Here is a 13,322-nt window from a genome sequence, read left to right as displayed (position 1 = left end):
AATGATAAACTAGCGAATCAAGATGTTCACCCAAATTCCGTGCAACATTGAACGCACTGATTCCTTGTCCGATAAGGCGTCGGTTGAGAGTCGAACAATTACATAATGCGCCTGCTCATCCAAAACTTAGCATAGCACCATCTTGGACAGAAGGTCTGCCTACAAATGGGGAAAGCACTGTGTCTGCGGTCTGACTGTTAAGTGCTTCGCACTCAATCGCAATATCCTTGAGCCATATGTCAATTGACATTAGTGATGCTGCCTTGGTACTCATAGCCTGTGACAAGCGTTCACTGCGACGGAGGATTGCCAGATGTCGAACGATAGCCAACCACATATCGTGATTGGTTTTAATCGTTAATCGGAAGAAATTCAGCCCGTGTGGGTCCATGAGAAAGGACGTCATCTATGCAGTGACATCAGTCCAACTCAAGTACATATTTCAATGACGTACAAAAGGCATGACAGATTGAGCACCCATTTGAGACTCGCGAACCATGTCTTGAATGGTGTACTTTAGAGATTCCACCGGGTGAGAGGATGCATTTGCCTTCCCTTTAAGTACTGGCCGTTGTGTAGCGAATACGACTGGCCGTCCACGCTTCAATGGGCCCTGTCTTTGTAGGGTGACTGCAGGGGTTGTGGTTGTGCGAGATTGCTTCGCCTGACGCAATCTCGACTTCAAAGGAGGTGATATAGTCGTATCACTGATATCCAATGCTGTGTCGCGGCCGTGAACCTGATGCCATTCATGCAATGGATTGAAGTCCATTATTAGACTTGAATCATGAGATGAGCTCGATGTATGAGAGACATCTGCATTTGTAGTAATCGATGCTTCCAGATGAGCTGACACATTGTTGGATATGTCACCAGAATGATCGCTGCGATTTTCTGGCGACAAAAAGTATCCAGTATCATCCTGTCGCGATAGATCAATCATTCTGCCGATGCCAGACAGGGGATTGACACGCACGCATACAATATGACATTCATTGAAGTCTTCTTCATGGTGCTGTGAACTTGAATAACCGCACTCTGTATCTATGGGGGCTACATGAGTGGGTTGGTAAGGGCCAGGAACATGAAGAACGGGCTGAGGTGAACCAACGACGGAGTCGTCCATGGCGGGATCATCTTGTATACGAGTGTGTGTTTGTACACCACAATCGGACATTGCACGACTGCTAGATGGTTGGCCTGTGTGTTCGTCAATGCACTCGCATTGCACGCCAGCATTGATCACATTGCGTGGTTCAAGTTGCATATCAACGTCCTGCGGTGTTCCAGTATTACCTATCCTCCACTTTATATCAACACTCATCGATTGTCCTGAGGAAACCCATGACTCTTTGACAATTGGATCCATAGACCCAAACGTTGGGTCGTAGTCGACCACGCATTCCTTGCCCAGGCCTGATGTGTAGAGCGCGCGACCAGCAGTAATGAAAAATCTTGCCATTGGACTACGGTCCACCCTTAACTCCTGGCATGTCGATATCATCTCTATCATACCGAATATCTCCAAGAACTCTTCTGTACTGCGTGCTGTCAGGAGCAATCCATTAGCAATCATGTTCTCCAAGGACTCATTATAATCGAGGCCTTGAATTTCTCGAAATCGCATCACCACATGACTTGCTAACAATCGTCCAAAGCCACCGATGAAGATTTGACGTGCATCGCCATGAAGAGTCCTGAGGGCCATTCTACGACATTTCTTATCCAAGGGCAGTGGAAAATTTGGGATAGGGTTCGACGTCGGCTGCTTGAAGTCATATTATATATATATATATATATAAGATGTGTTGTATGAGATACGTACCACATCAACAAGCATCATCTCAGCAACTGAATGGCCCGACTCAGGTGGACTCATTTGGTCGCTGGCTGCATCAATACAGGCATCAACCATATTGAGTAGAGACTGGATATCTTCCCCTCCACCAGATCCCTGTAATGCTCCGCAAAAATCTTGCTCGTTGCATTTTTTCTTGTGATAGGACGTCCAATCAACTGGCTCATATTATCAGGAGCGAATATACTTAAACCTGATACAGCACGCACGAAACACCAGTATATCTGGACACTGCCCATTCTTTAAGCCTTCAAAGGTAACTCCATGAGCGGTGGCCAAGGTCGTGCGACACTCGTCGTGAAAGCCAGAGCCTGTGTGGTCTAACCATAGGTAATAGTCTAGTGCAGCAGATCTAAAGTCTGTTCGTAGTGCATCTGAACATACACCAGCATCGTCCAGGAATGCAATCCGTACGTCATTCAAATATCGCATGACTGAAAGATACGTATTTCGGTGGCGAGCAGCCTCTTCACTGCGTGCGTCCTGTAGGTGTTGCACGACCGTTCTGTATATGCCGAACTTCTTGTTGAGGGCGTAAAGGGGTAAACGATAGTGGGGAGCAATTTTGCATCCCTTGTGTGACTGCCCAGTGAGTTTGAATGAACACTCTCCATCGACGTCTTGGATGGTCCCTTTCACTTTCAACAACTGCTGCGCATCGGCTGAGCTCCATTGACGAAAGTGACATGATGGATTCATGGGGGGAATATGTTAACGAGTGGGCTAGACCAACAGACCATCATATATTCGATTCCGCTGAACTCGGAACCGATATTCCTTGTATTGCACTAGCCAACAATCTTATTGACTAAATGGTGTGTCATATTAGGGTCGGATACAAGGGCTCTAACCCCATTGCGATGCCAAGAGACAATTCAGCTTTCGATCGAACATGGGATTAATCACATGGGCCACCGCGATATAATTCATTCCACAAATGTAATGACTTGATCTGAGACGAATCATAGTGTAAGAAATGAAATTAAGTAATGACGGTAAATATTGCTAGATCACTGCCTTTGTACAAGTCAAGCAGTAGTATCTGGGAATGATCTCATCCGTTGCTGGCAGAACTGCTTTCTGCATAATGTCCTTCCATCCATCAGGTAGTCGTCCAAGGGTCCTCGCCTGCTCGATCAGCGCGATTGCCTGTACTATGAGCGATCCATTCCCAACTATTCCACATGATCCTCCTCGTCGAATTGGCATGGTCAATAGTGACATGAACTGTGGGTCAAAGTCGATATCACGAAAATTGGATGGCAGGCCTGCCTTCACATTGCTTCTTATCTGACGACAATGAGTTGCAACACATGTCTCATTAAACCACCGCTGACACTTCCTGCAGTATCGCTGCAGGTTTGTTGGTGAAGAGAACACGGGATCACATTTATTGCATCCGCACTTTGACGCATTCTGAGAGTTCTGTAGCTGTCGTCAGCTTGAGATCAAAGCAAGAGGTGAAAAGAGGACAGAGAGAGAGGCGTACGCTAACGTTCACCCCTTCCATATAAACAACATTCCTATGCTTTGAGAACTCGACGTCAATGGTCCATCGATTGTACAGTGTCCTTATAGGTATCTGTGGCTGCTCGAGATCACCTTCATTGTATGGCAAGATGGTCGCATGATCTACAAGTATGTAAATGTAATCCATCAATAGTCCGTGAATCTCGAAGAACGTACCCTCGACGCAACGTATATCTACTACAGACGTGTGATTACTGAGAACAAGCTCATATTCACCCACACATCTCGCAAGACTAAATGAACGCATTTGTCAAAATATTATTTCAGTGATTGATGGTAAATATACAAACGTACTCGACATCCTCATCTTCCAAATCCACCTTTCTGTAATACCACTGCATTTCGAGCCACACGTCCTTCAAGTAAGGTGTAAAATAAATGAGGTCTAGTCAAATAACGAATGTACTTGCCTGTACTTGTCGCCCAGTCTTCAGGTAGATGTCGGCTACCTTGCCATACCAATAAGAAATCGCTGGTAGACTACCATCTTGCATTGGCACTGCTCTTTCATCGAGGGGAAATATTGCGAGACTGCACAAAGTACTTCAGGATCACCCTCCAGTATACAGACCAATTCGTACTCTTCCCCTACTCGAATGACCATCCGGTTATCATCAATATCATCAGAGTTGTCGTTAGTAGTGTGGACCCCTGTCAAAACAAGGTATGCGATCATAAATCAGAAATTAAAAGACCACCAGTGGGAAAAGATTCAGCGTACATTCTAAAGACGTGCATCGCCTCAATCGCTGAAGCTTGGGATGACTATGGCGCATAGGGGTTAGTGTTCTCCTTCCCCCTGTGCGGGATGCACAGCTGGAAATTGATGGTCGGTGGGACATAATAGTTGGGGTGGAACAGCAAGTGCTAGCAAGATGGTCGAGCACTTTTTAAAAACCAATAGGTACCTTGCAGCGGGAGCTATTGTACGTCCTCTAAAGATGTAATAATCTGGTGAACGGATCAAGAAAATAAGACAAGGGTTGCCCTTACGACATTCTATGCAGTGTTACATCACATAAATGATGAAATCGGACTTCAGCTCATTGAAAGTCAATTCTCCATTCAATTAAACCGAAACCTTAAGATGGCCGAATAATGCAGAGGAAATGGCAGGATGGGGTCAGTAAATCGACAGGAATTGTATATAGAATACGCGATCGCCTAGTTATTACATCGAGGAACAATTCGCTTCATTGCGGCCCATGCACATGGACGTTATGGGGAATTTCGGGCTGAACATCATATAATAATATTTGCAACAGTGTCCACCACTCACACAACAGCACACAGCGTCTAATGGACGACGACGAGTCTGTCGACCTTCTCCAGCAAATATTTGAATTGAAGATCCTGGATTGGGATACGGAGGGTTCAATCATCCCAGAGACTAATGTTAATCAAGCTGTCAAGAGTGCGTATGAGGACGCATTAAAGCCTACTGGCAATATTGGAGCACCATCTGCAGGCATAGAACGATGTCATATTTTGGACCAGGGGAAGGATGAGATCGCAAAACAAAAGCCAAAGCGAGGCAGGCCACGAAAGAGAGTTGTTCAACGTCGTGAGTACATCAACTGATCCCCTGTTTACATATCAAATTGAGACTCTTATGCAGGTGTAAAGTTGGTACCCATACTCCCACCTGATGGACCAGCTCAGAACATCAAGCATACAAATGCACGAGTCATCCGTGCTACAATCAGTCCGGTCCCAGAGAGTGTGTCACAAGACGTCGATGTGCTTCGTGATAGCCTGACTGATCTACACCTCGCGAGCACAATAGACGAGGAGGATGAGCAATGGAAGATGGCTGATGATGAAGAGTCGCATACAGCTGACGTCTTGCAGCAGATCATGTTATCTGGCATCCTGGATTGGAGCCCACTAGAAGACGATAACTCAAATAGCGATGATGATGTGAGGGCACAGTCAAAGAAAAGAGATGTCAGGGGCATACCAAAACAGACGGATAATTCAAAGGTACATAAACAACGCCGTCCACGTGGACGACCAGCACGAAAAGCGACTACACATCGTGAGCTTCTATAATTGACCTCTATCCGTATTTACTTGACCATTGGTGTAGGACAACGTCAAGAGGTAATGGTATCAACGGATAAGATATCATCATCCAAGGAGCTGCGGAATCGTAATTCTAGGTGCATCATCCGTGCTACAAGCAAACCCGTCCAGGACGACAAGCATGAATATGTGGGTCACTGCGAGCGTGACAATGACAATGACCTATGCATAGAGGAGGATGAACCAAGAAATGGTCGATCAAGTAATAGGCGACTCAGGGGACGTCCGAAAAGGCGCGTTGTGCGTGCCAGAGAGACCGGTCAGTGATATTCGAAATACTGATTGAATCTACATGTCAACGATATCGAATATGCAGCGTCCAAACGGGCAGTCGTTCATGAATCACATTTAAGTGAATTTCAATCGAACACCCATCGTAAGCATCTTACACGTTTTTACTTGCCGTGCATGTGTTGTAACATCTTTCATCAGGGAGTCCAACACACTCTCGCAGCAGAATACCTGATGATGAGTATAGGTTATCTCCACCACCAGAGGCCATCGGTCAATCGCCTTCGCGTGAAGCCTCACCACCTACGATACCTGAACTGACAGTCGAGGAAATCGCTTGTGAGTTCATCATAAATTTTACATAGGATAAAACACTTATTTTATTCGCCCCAATCACAGCCTCGTGCAATGGCCAGACCGGGTGTTTGGACATCTGTTTTAGACACTTGGGCAAGTCTCGGGTTGAATGAGTGGCTTGAGGCCACAGTAGCAGACTTTTATTTGTCCCATGTGTGGTATGAGCTGCTTGGCAGATCACGCATGAGATACATGAATATGCATACAGCAATGGCGGCCGAGATGGAGGATGAGGAAGTGGAGCTCTTCCGGAGGAGCTCTTTTATACCTCCTGATGGGCATATGTCCTATTGTCCCTGTTTGGATTCGTAGTCCACCACTCCGATCATTTCTTTACAGTGATTTTTGACTATCAGCGACAAAAGGCCATGTCCTGGGTCGCCATATATCCAACGACGCGATGGACATCGACGGACTAGATCCAGACGACTGGAACGAGTGGAGAGGACCGGATTATTGGAGGAGAATTGGTGCCCTTCATGGCTGGGGCACAGGGGATGTCGCTGATGTGTCTGTGATATCAATGGATTGGGAGCAAAATGGAGTAGATTGCGGTCCAATTGCTTGCTCCGTGCTCGAGCAATGCCTCAGCGCTGGATTAGATGAGCACGGTAAACTTGCCAGTGTTTCAAGTTCAGTGCGGCCACAAGCTGCGCATCCAGATCTTGGGTCTGATTGCTGGTCGTGTCAGGCTCTGTTGTAGCGACTATCTCATGCTCCTTGATGTCGCACGAGAGGAATGGCGAGAGGACGAGCTGCCAGGCGAAGATATCATCAATGCGATTCAGAATGGGGCGGCACCAGGCTGAATTGCCTAAAGCTCCTGCGGAAATTGACCGTTGTTAGCGCAACCTGCTCAATATGTCAACGTCCCGTGGTAAATCAGGAGATGGATCACCCCTCACACAATGGCAAGAATGGAGTTCGAACCCCAGTCGATCAGGAGGATGGTTGTGACGCTGAACGGAGTGATGAAGAGGATTCCATGGGTACGACCCTGCCTACGGGTAGAAAGAAGAACCTCGCGAAGCTTTTCAAAGGATACCACCGACTCACAACGCTCTGTATCCGCCTCAGCATCTCGTAGGAGAGTGAAAGATTGGCATCTTGGAAGCAACAAACGATTTCCACGTCCCATTGCACCGCGCTCTCTGGCTGCATATGCAGGTCGGAGGTGGATTCCCGATGACCGCACGTTCGACGATTATGAAGGTGGACCAACGATCGAGATGTTAGTAACTCCCAGGGAAATCAATCAGGCGATGACATTCCAGGCGGGAGGAATCCAGATCTCCACTGCTTGGGTGCACTGGGTTGATCATGGCTACCGCATCACCCCTAGCTCATTCCATATATTCTATCAATGCGACCCCATAGCCACCATGGACCATGTCATGCCCATTGGCACAACCGACTCCCATGATCCTTCAAGTCAGGTTCCAGACCGCGTAACAGGCGCATATAGTCTGGCTCGACTAGGGTCAGATGGGGGAGCACGTCAAACGCACGTCGCAGATGTAGAAATTCTGGCTGCATCTGAACTGATCGACTCTGCCCAACATGATCCCCCACTCCATCATCAATGTAGGTTCGGACACAACGCCTTTGTTCGTGGCTGCACCAGTCATCGTTATGGCGATGGCACGTCCTTGTATGTCGACCTTGAACGAGATTCCGTTAGATTTTCAGAAGACGAAATAGAGATTTCTTTAGACATAGACAGTATCATTTGGACCACGAAGGAGTTCCGATGCATGGGGTCTGTGGGGATCTATCTCACTCCGTCATTTCAAACGAAACCTGGCATATTCAAGCACAATCACACATATGTCGACATCACAATTCCACAGTCAGAATCAGATGCCAGTGCGCCCGGTGGTAGGACAGAATGGTTGTCAAAACGATTTCCGATGTCTGCCATCCCTCATACCGGTATTGGGCGCATATCCTCGGCTTCATCGACACTCAATCTATATATCGCATTTCCTAGGATGATACATCAACACCCAGTAAATGGGCGAAGAATCACGCTGATGCCAAAGGAAACTTTGGACATCTTTTGGGATAGAGTGCTACTTCCATCCATAGGTGACTGCACTGATGTTAGTTGGGCGCCTTACCTTAAGCACACATTGGAGGAGGCACGATACAAGGCTAGAGGTGGTGATGGACGAAAGGCTGGATGGGGCGCTCCAAAGACAATACCACTGTCGAATGATGACTTCATGGATGTGCAGGAGCGCATGGAAGCTCGCATACGCGATGGAGAGGGCGAGCTGAGCATGTATGGGTCGTCTTTCTTTATTCTAGAAGGAAAGGGAATCAAGCTCCTTACCAAGGATGGTCAGCGAGGGCGTTTCGAAGGGCCGGAAGAGGCACTGCGTCGAAATCTGTCCGACCTTGACTGGCCATACATGATGAACAGGAGGCATGGCGAGCTGCTGGTGGACGTGGGGATCTCATTTACGCCTCACTCCCCAGATGTTCCAGTGGTAGGAGTGTGGAGATTAGACGCGTTGGAGAAGAGGGGTGAAATACATCATCACAACACGCTCTCTAGATATGGGGCAATGCAGGCCGAGATGCAGCAGGAGAGATCTCAACAAACCCACATCGCATTCAGGAGCACCTACAACCTCTACTATGAGTCAATACGGACGAACAACAACCAAGCGAATTTCGCATCTGACAGTGATGCATACAAGCTGTCCCCATCTTACATGGCTGAATGCTTCGAAATCGCAAAGGTTGTCGATGGTTGCAAGGATAAAACATATGGTGTTAGGGACGAGTATAGGGTCAGTGGACATGCAGCCAGAATAATGCTGGATAATATGGAAAGCAAGGTCGGTAATCTGCATTTCATGTATGATTGGAATGCGAGCTGAATATCTCTGGCGATAATTTACATGTAGGCTAGAGAATACCTGCAGTCAGATCCAATCCTGTGGGTCCCATCCAAAATCTGGTTCGAGCTTATCAGGCGGCGGGTGCGGGAGATTCAGAGGACCCAGATATCCATCGTCAAAAAGAATCCTCCAAATCTCGGGATTCTTACTGGCTTGCTAAACCACATGCTTCGCTCAACTACATCAACCCCTATCGTCTATGACTTTCACGTCCGCGAATCCCTCGCCCTCCTTGAATATAGAAATGTCCTCGAGACAGCAGGGATGTTTTTCTTACAGGAATTCGATTTGGACAGCGATACCTGCCTGGAGGAGGTCCAGCAAATCGATGACGTGAATGTCCTGGCCCTGATGGGCGTCAATGCAAAGGCTCAGAGGGATAGAGCAGTAGGAAGGATGCATGCATGGCGAAGTTCTGAGTCAGAGCTGGAGGACTATCCCATTGGTCGGACACCGACATGGACCCGACTTAAGGCAGCCCTTGCAAACTCACCTGCAATGATTATGAGACCATGGATGTGGTCGTCCAGGTTATCCAACACTCAACTCTCTGTCGGACGTTTGATCGTCATGTTTACGAGGCAGATGTGGCTTATGCTGACACCCGAAGTATTCAAAGGCATCCAACCCCACCCAAACTCGCTCAGGAGGCCATGAAGTGCTGGACGATAACAAGCATCGATGATACGCTCAGTGCAGTTGCCTTCGAAGCGTGCAATGCTGGGCTGCATGACAGTACAGGTGTAACTCCAGGTCGCATGGGTCCAAAGTCGAGAACATTTGCGGACAGGTGCTCGCTATTCTTTCCTGACCCTGATGCCTCCCATAAAAACAACACTCAGTGGTCTACGCTTTGGGAGGGAGATGGATACATCGCGGAGTTTCACAAGATAATGAAGGCAATGGCGGAGGATCAGCAGAAATTGCTCAAGAAAGGGTTACACGAAGTATTTTCAGACTTGCACTGTCTTCCTGCAAGCAGTCAGAGAGTGTGGATACAGAGGAACGATGCCATATTATTCACAACAAATCCTGCATTTTACAGGATCGACTGTGTTGGAAGGGGGGCAGAGAGTCAAAGGAAAGCCCCAAGAGCACGTCGTGCCATGAAGTTGATCAAGGGCAGGCGCATATTTGCAGCTGACCTGATGGACTCACAGCCATTCGACACGGATGGCAATGTCCGGAGAAAGACAGCGAGGCAAAAGCGTCGGGAGATTCAGAAGAAGATGACGATGGCCAAGAGAAACAAGAGGGTTCCCCCTCCCCCACGTCCTCGGAAATCAAGGCCATTTCCTATGGACATAGGAGAATCAGTGGAGAGAGATGAATGAAATGGATTGTCGATTAGCTCAGAATATACATCGTATTTATTATGCTCGTCAACCTAATAGAAGTAACACTGTATGGCACATAGTTATGGCTACATCACCCAGAGTAGAGGATCAACGTCTATCACATGGTTCAAAGTCACATCATCCGTTGTGCCTATCTGTAGTCATATTTATGTGCCATCATCGAGCATGTTTGGGAGCGCACCATCGCATTTGCTTCTTTGGGAGTGCCTGGGAGCACGACATTGGGTCAAATCCCCTTCCCCTCTTGATGTCGTTATATTCTGCGTATCTATTTCTTATCGTGTGGATTAACAAACAGCGATGCCCTTCCGCATTAATTTCTCAGCGTTTGTCGCATCAATTATTTTAATGGAACGACATACCTTCCTTCGGTTGTGGCGATTGTAATATTTCATCGACTAACTCCCAGACCAACATGCTTCCCTGGCCTAGCTTGGCCCAGCATGTCCATTCCTTCGGCAACAGCACGACTCGAGGATCGTTCATGCTATATTTGTTCAGCCATGATATTACCTCTTTGTGTGGCTCCATGACTCGTAACCCAAGCACTCGCAGCTGTACATTACTGAGAAGGCGCTTCACAGACTCCGCGATTGACTTCTTGGTTATAAGAATCACAAACAGGTGACTCAACGAATGAAGATCTTCTAAGCCTGGTTGTGATTCGTCCAGCAACAATTGATCGGCAATATCGAGATGAGTGAGACTCTGGAACACGCTCGATGTGGTTGATTGCAGATGTGCAATTGACCTCCATGGGATATCACCATGACTTTAGTGGTAGTACATCTAGGGCGCGCAGCAGCAATGAAGGATCATCACAGAACGCATCTGTAATAAACTGCGAGGGAAAAGGCATGTGATCCCTTTGCAAAGCCCCAGGAGGTCGATTAATGTAGATTCTGACACATTGCCGAAGACACACAGAGATTTTATTGATCTTGTGCAAAGTCCATGTGCATTGGACGACACAAAATACAGGCAAGGAATCGTTGAACCCTATTGTCACCACGGAAGAACGATGCCTTTTTTAATATAACATTCGTTCCATCCTGTTGTAATAGTCGCTGAGTTCAACCCTTTTTGTGCATTGTCAATTTGGCTGCTCACCAGGGATGTGTCTGGCGCGAGACCGTCAAGTTTGAAGCCGCATATCGTCTCCAGCGACTCGCAAGAGCCATATTATTTCCTGAATTTCCAGTGGAAGTTGAGCGAACCATGGCTGATCGGGAATACCAGAATCATCTAACCACCACTATTATATATCACAACAAGGCAACACATGTCGCCACGACACGTGCATGATGCCATATTTCCATACTGGCATGCATGGTCATGGGCGCGGCCACAGTTCGCTAATTACAATTGCACACGTGTTTTATTTGTGGCCAGGTGGAGGCAAAGCGCCTCGCGAACTAGGTAGGTTCGGTCAAGTTATCAGTTACAACAGCCCTAGTAACTGCCAGCATATCAGACTTTGGCAACAGTCAAAGTGTTATGAAATGTGTTACTTTAGGCGTTCTGCGTATTATAGCATGAAATAATAACCACGGATATGTCTTCATTGACGCCCTCATATTTCTTGCAGCAGAATGTTTCTCATGAGTAGAAAGAGCTAAAATATACTGCTGGATCTCCAGTGGAAGTGCGGAAAACATCACTGCTGATAGATGAGAATGTTGCAGCGGCACCTTGTTCCTGATCAAATAGTGTGACAACGGGCAATTCATGTACACACTACAATTTATATCATTGTTCGACTTATCTAGAAAGAAATACACGTTTCGCCGCACTGTGCATGATGGTGCCTTATCGTTGTTGCAAGTATATCTGACGGCAGCCATTGACATAAGTTGCTATTACACTATCATGGTTTTTCGCTTCATATTTCCCGCTCACGAGGTCACGGATCCGAGTATTACGTAGTGGCTCTATTGAGGTATGTACCTGCAATGCATCGTTCACGTTATCATTAATTACATACATTCACCTCTCACATTATAATTTGTCAGTCACGTTTTCACGCCTGGAGTGTCATTCACAAGTTTCACCGCGAACATTCATAATCATGGGGCAGGTTACAGGTATCTGCTCCAAGGCCATCGAGCTGAGTGGCCCAGCATTTTCAATCACCATCCACTTTTGCATTCAGACAATGCACTACTCGTTCATTTGCGCCCGAATATCGTCCTTATACCATTCAGGCACTATGAACAACACTAAGGAATCTGGTAGTCAATCCGGCGACATCTGAATCACCCACATGATTTAATCACTTTAGGCCTCAACAGAGGTAATCCTGTATTGTATGTCCAAGACCAGTGTTCGTGCTCGTGACATACTCACGGGCAGAGATACATGCTATCAGTATACACGCCCTAATGATGAATCCAGACACAATTGAACATGTTATATTTCAAGCACCAATTTATTTCAATCACATGTGTCCTACACGAATCATCTCACACTGACACAGGCTAACTCTTAAGACAAAATAATGGGGGATGGGACGATGAAGAAATGTGGCCACAATAATCAATAGTGAACACCCATAGAGGCGAGAGACTACCAGTCAACCAAGTAGAATGAAGAAGCTACCAGCATGGCCCAAGGACAGGAAGATGGCCACTATCATCGAAAGTGAACGCCCATAGAGGCGAGAAACCATCCGCCACAGTCCAAGGGTTGCATGCATGGTAGGAGTGGAACAAGGAAGAGGAAGATGGCCACGATCATCGAAAGTGAACGCCCATAGAGGCGAGAAACCACCAGTCAACCAAGTAGAATGAAAGAAGCTACCAGCATGGCCCAAGGACAGGAAGATGGCCACTATCATCGAAAGTGAACGCCCATAGAGGCGAGAAACCATCCGCCACAGCCCAAGGGTTGCATGCATGGTAGGAATGGAACAAGGAAGAAGAAGATGGCCACGATCATCGAAAGTGAACGCCCATAGAGGCGAGAAACCACCAGTCAACCAAGTAGAATGAAAGA

At 47.1% G+C, this 13,322-nt stretch overlaps 4 protein-coding genes across 4 annotated transcripts; 1 reads left to right on the top strand and 3 right to left on the bottom strand.

Annotated features, from left to right (window-relative positions):
* Positions 1–115: 115 nt before the first annotated feature.
* On the bottom strand, positions 116–2,557 carry DFJ58DRAFT_736336 (uncharacterized protein; the record flags this gene model as incomplete). Its single annotated transcript, XM_041386784.1, has 4 exons — positions 116–406; positions 455–1,768; positions 1,826–2,016; positions 2,068–2,557. The coding sequence occupies 4 exons, from the start codon at positions 2,555–2,557 to the stop codon at positions 116–118; spliced, it is 2,286 nt and encodes a 761-aa protein (XP_041235802.1).
* A 306-nt stretch (positions 2,558–2,863) lies between these two features.
* DFJ58DRAFT_736335 (uncharacterized protein) lies at positions 2,864–4,164 on the bottom strand (the record flags this gene model as incomplete). The annotated part of the gene is made up of 9 exons (XM_041386783.1): positions 2,864–3,148; positions 3,196–3,211; positions 3,264–3,283; positions 3,348–3,490; positions 3,545–3,621; positions 3,683–3,744; positions 3,805–3,919; positions 3,970–4,039; positions 4,110–4,164. 9 exons carry the CDS (start codon positions 4,162–4,164, stop codon positions 2,864–2,866), a joined length of 843 nt encoding a protein of 280 aa, XP_041235801.1.
* Positions 4,165–4,687: 523 nt separating this feature from the next.
* DFJ58DRAFT_736334 (uncharacterized protein) lies at positions 4,688–10,304 on the top strand (the record flags this gene model as incomplete). Its single annotated transcript, XM_041386782.1, has 11 exons — positions 4,688–4,952; positions 5,007–5,426; positions 5,478–5,732; positions 5,790–5,849; positions 5,906–6,043; positions 6,147–6,359; positions 6,418–6,730; positions 6,908–7,050; positions 7,139–8,907; positions 8,977–9,542; positions 9,590–10,304. 11 exons carry the CDS (start codon positions 4,688–4,690, stop codon positions 10,302–10,304), a joined length of 4,857 nt encoding a protein of 1,618 aa, XP_041235800.1.
* An 89-nt stretch (positions 10,305–10,393) lies between these two features.
* On the bottom strand, positions 10,394–11,548 carry DFJ58DRAFT_847999 (uncharacterized protein; the record flags this gene model as incomplete). Its single annotated transcript, XM_041393555.1, has 4 exons — positions 10,394–10,462; positions 10,510–10,535; positions 10,691–11,100; positions 11,439–11,548. 4 exons carry the CDS (start codon positions 11,546–11,548, stop codon positions 10,394–10,396), a joined length of 615 nt encoding a protein of 204 aa, XP_041235799.1.
* Between the last annotated feature and the right edge of the window lie 1,774 nt (positions 11,549–13,322).

Source organism: Suillus subalutaceus (assembly GCF_016647625.1).
Source record: "Suillus subalutaceus strain FC151 chromosome Unknown DFJ58scaffold_263, whole genome shotgun sequence".
Lineage (NCBI taxonomy): Eukaryota > Fungi > Basidiomycota > Agaricomycetes > Boletales > Suillaceae > Suillus > Suillus subalutaceus.
This window is presented reverse-complemented; position numbering and strand designations above follow the sequence as displayed.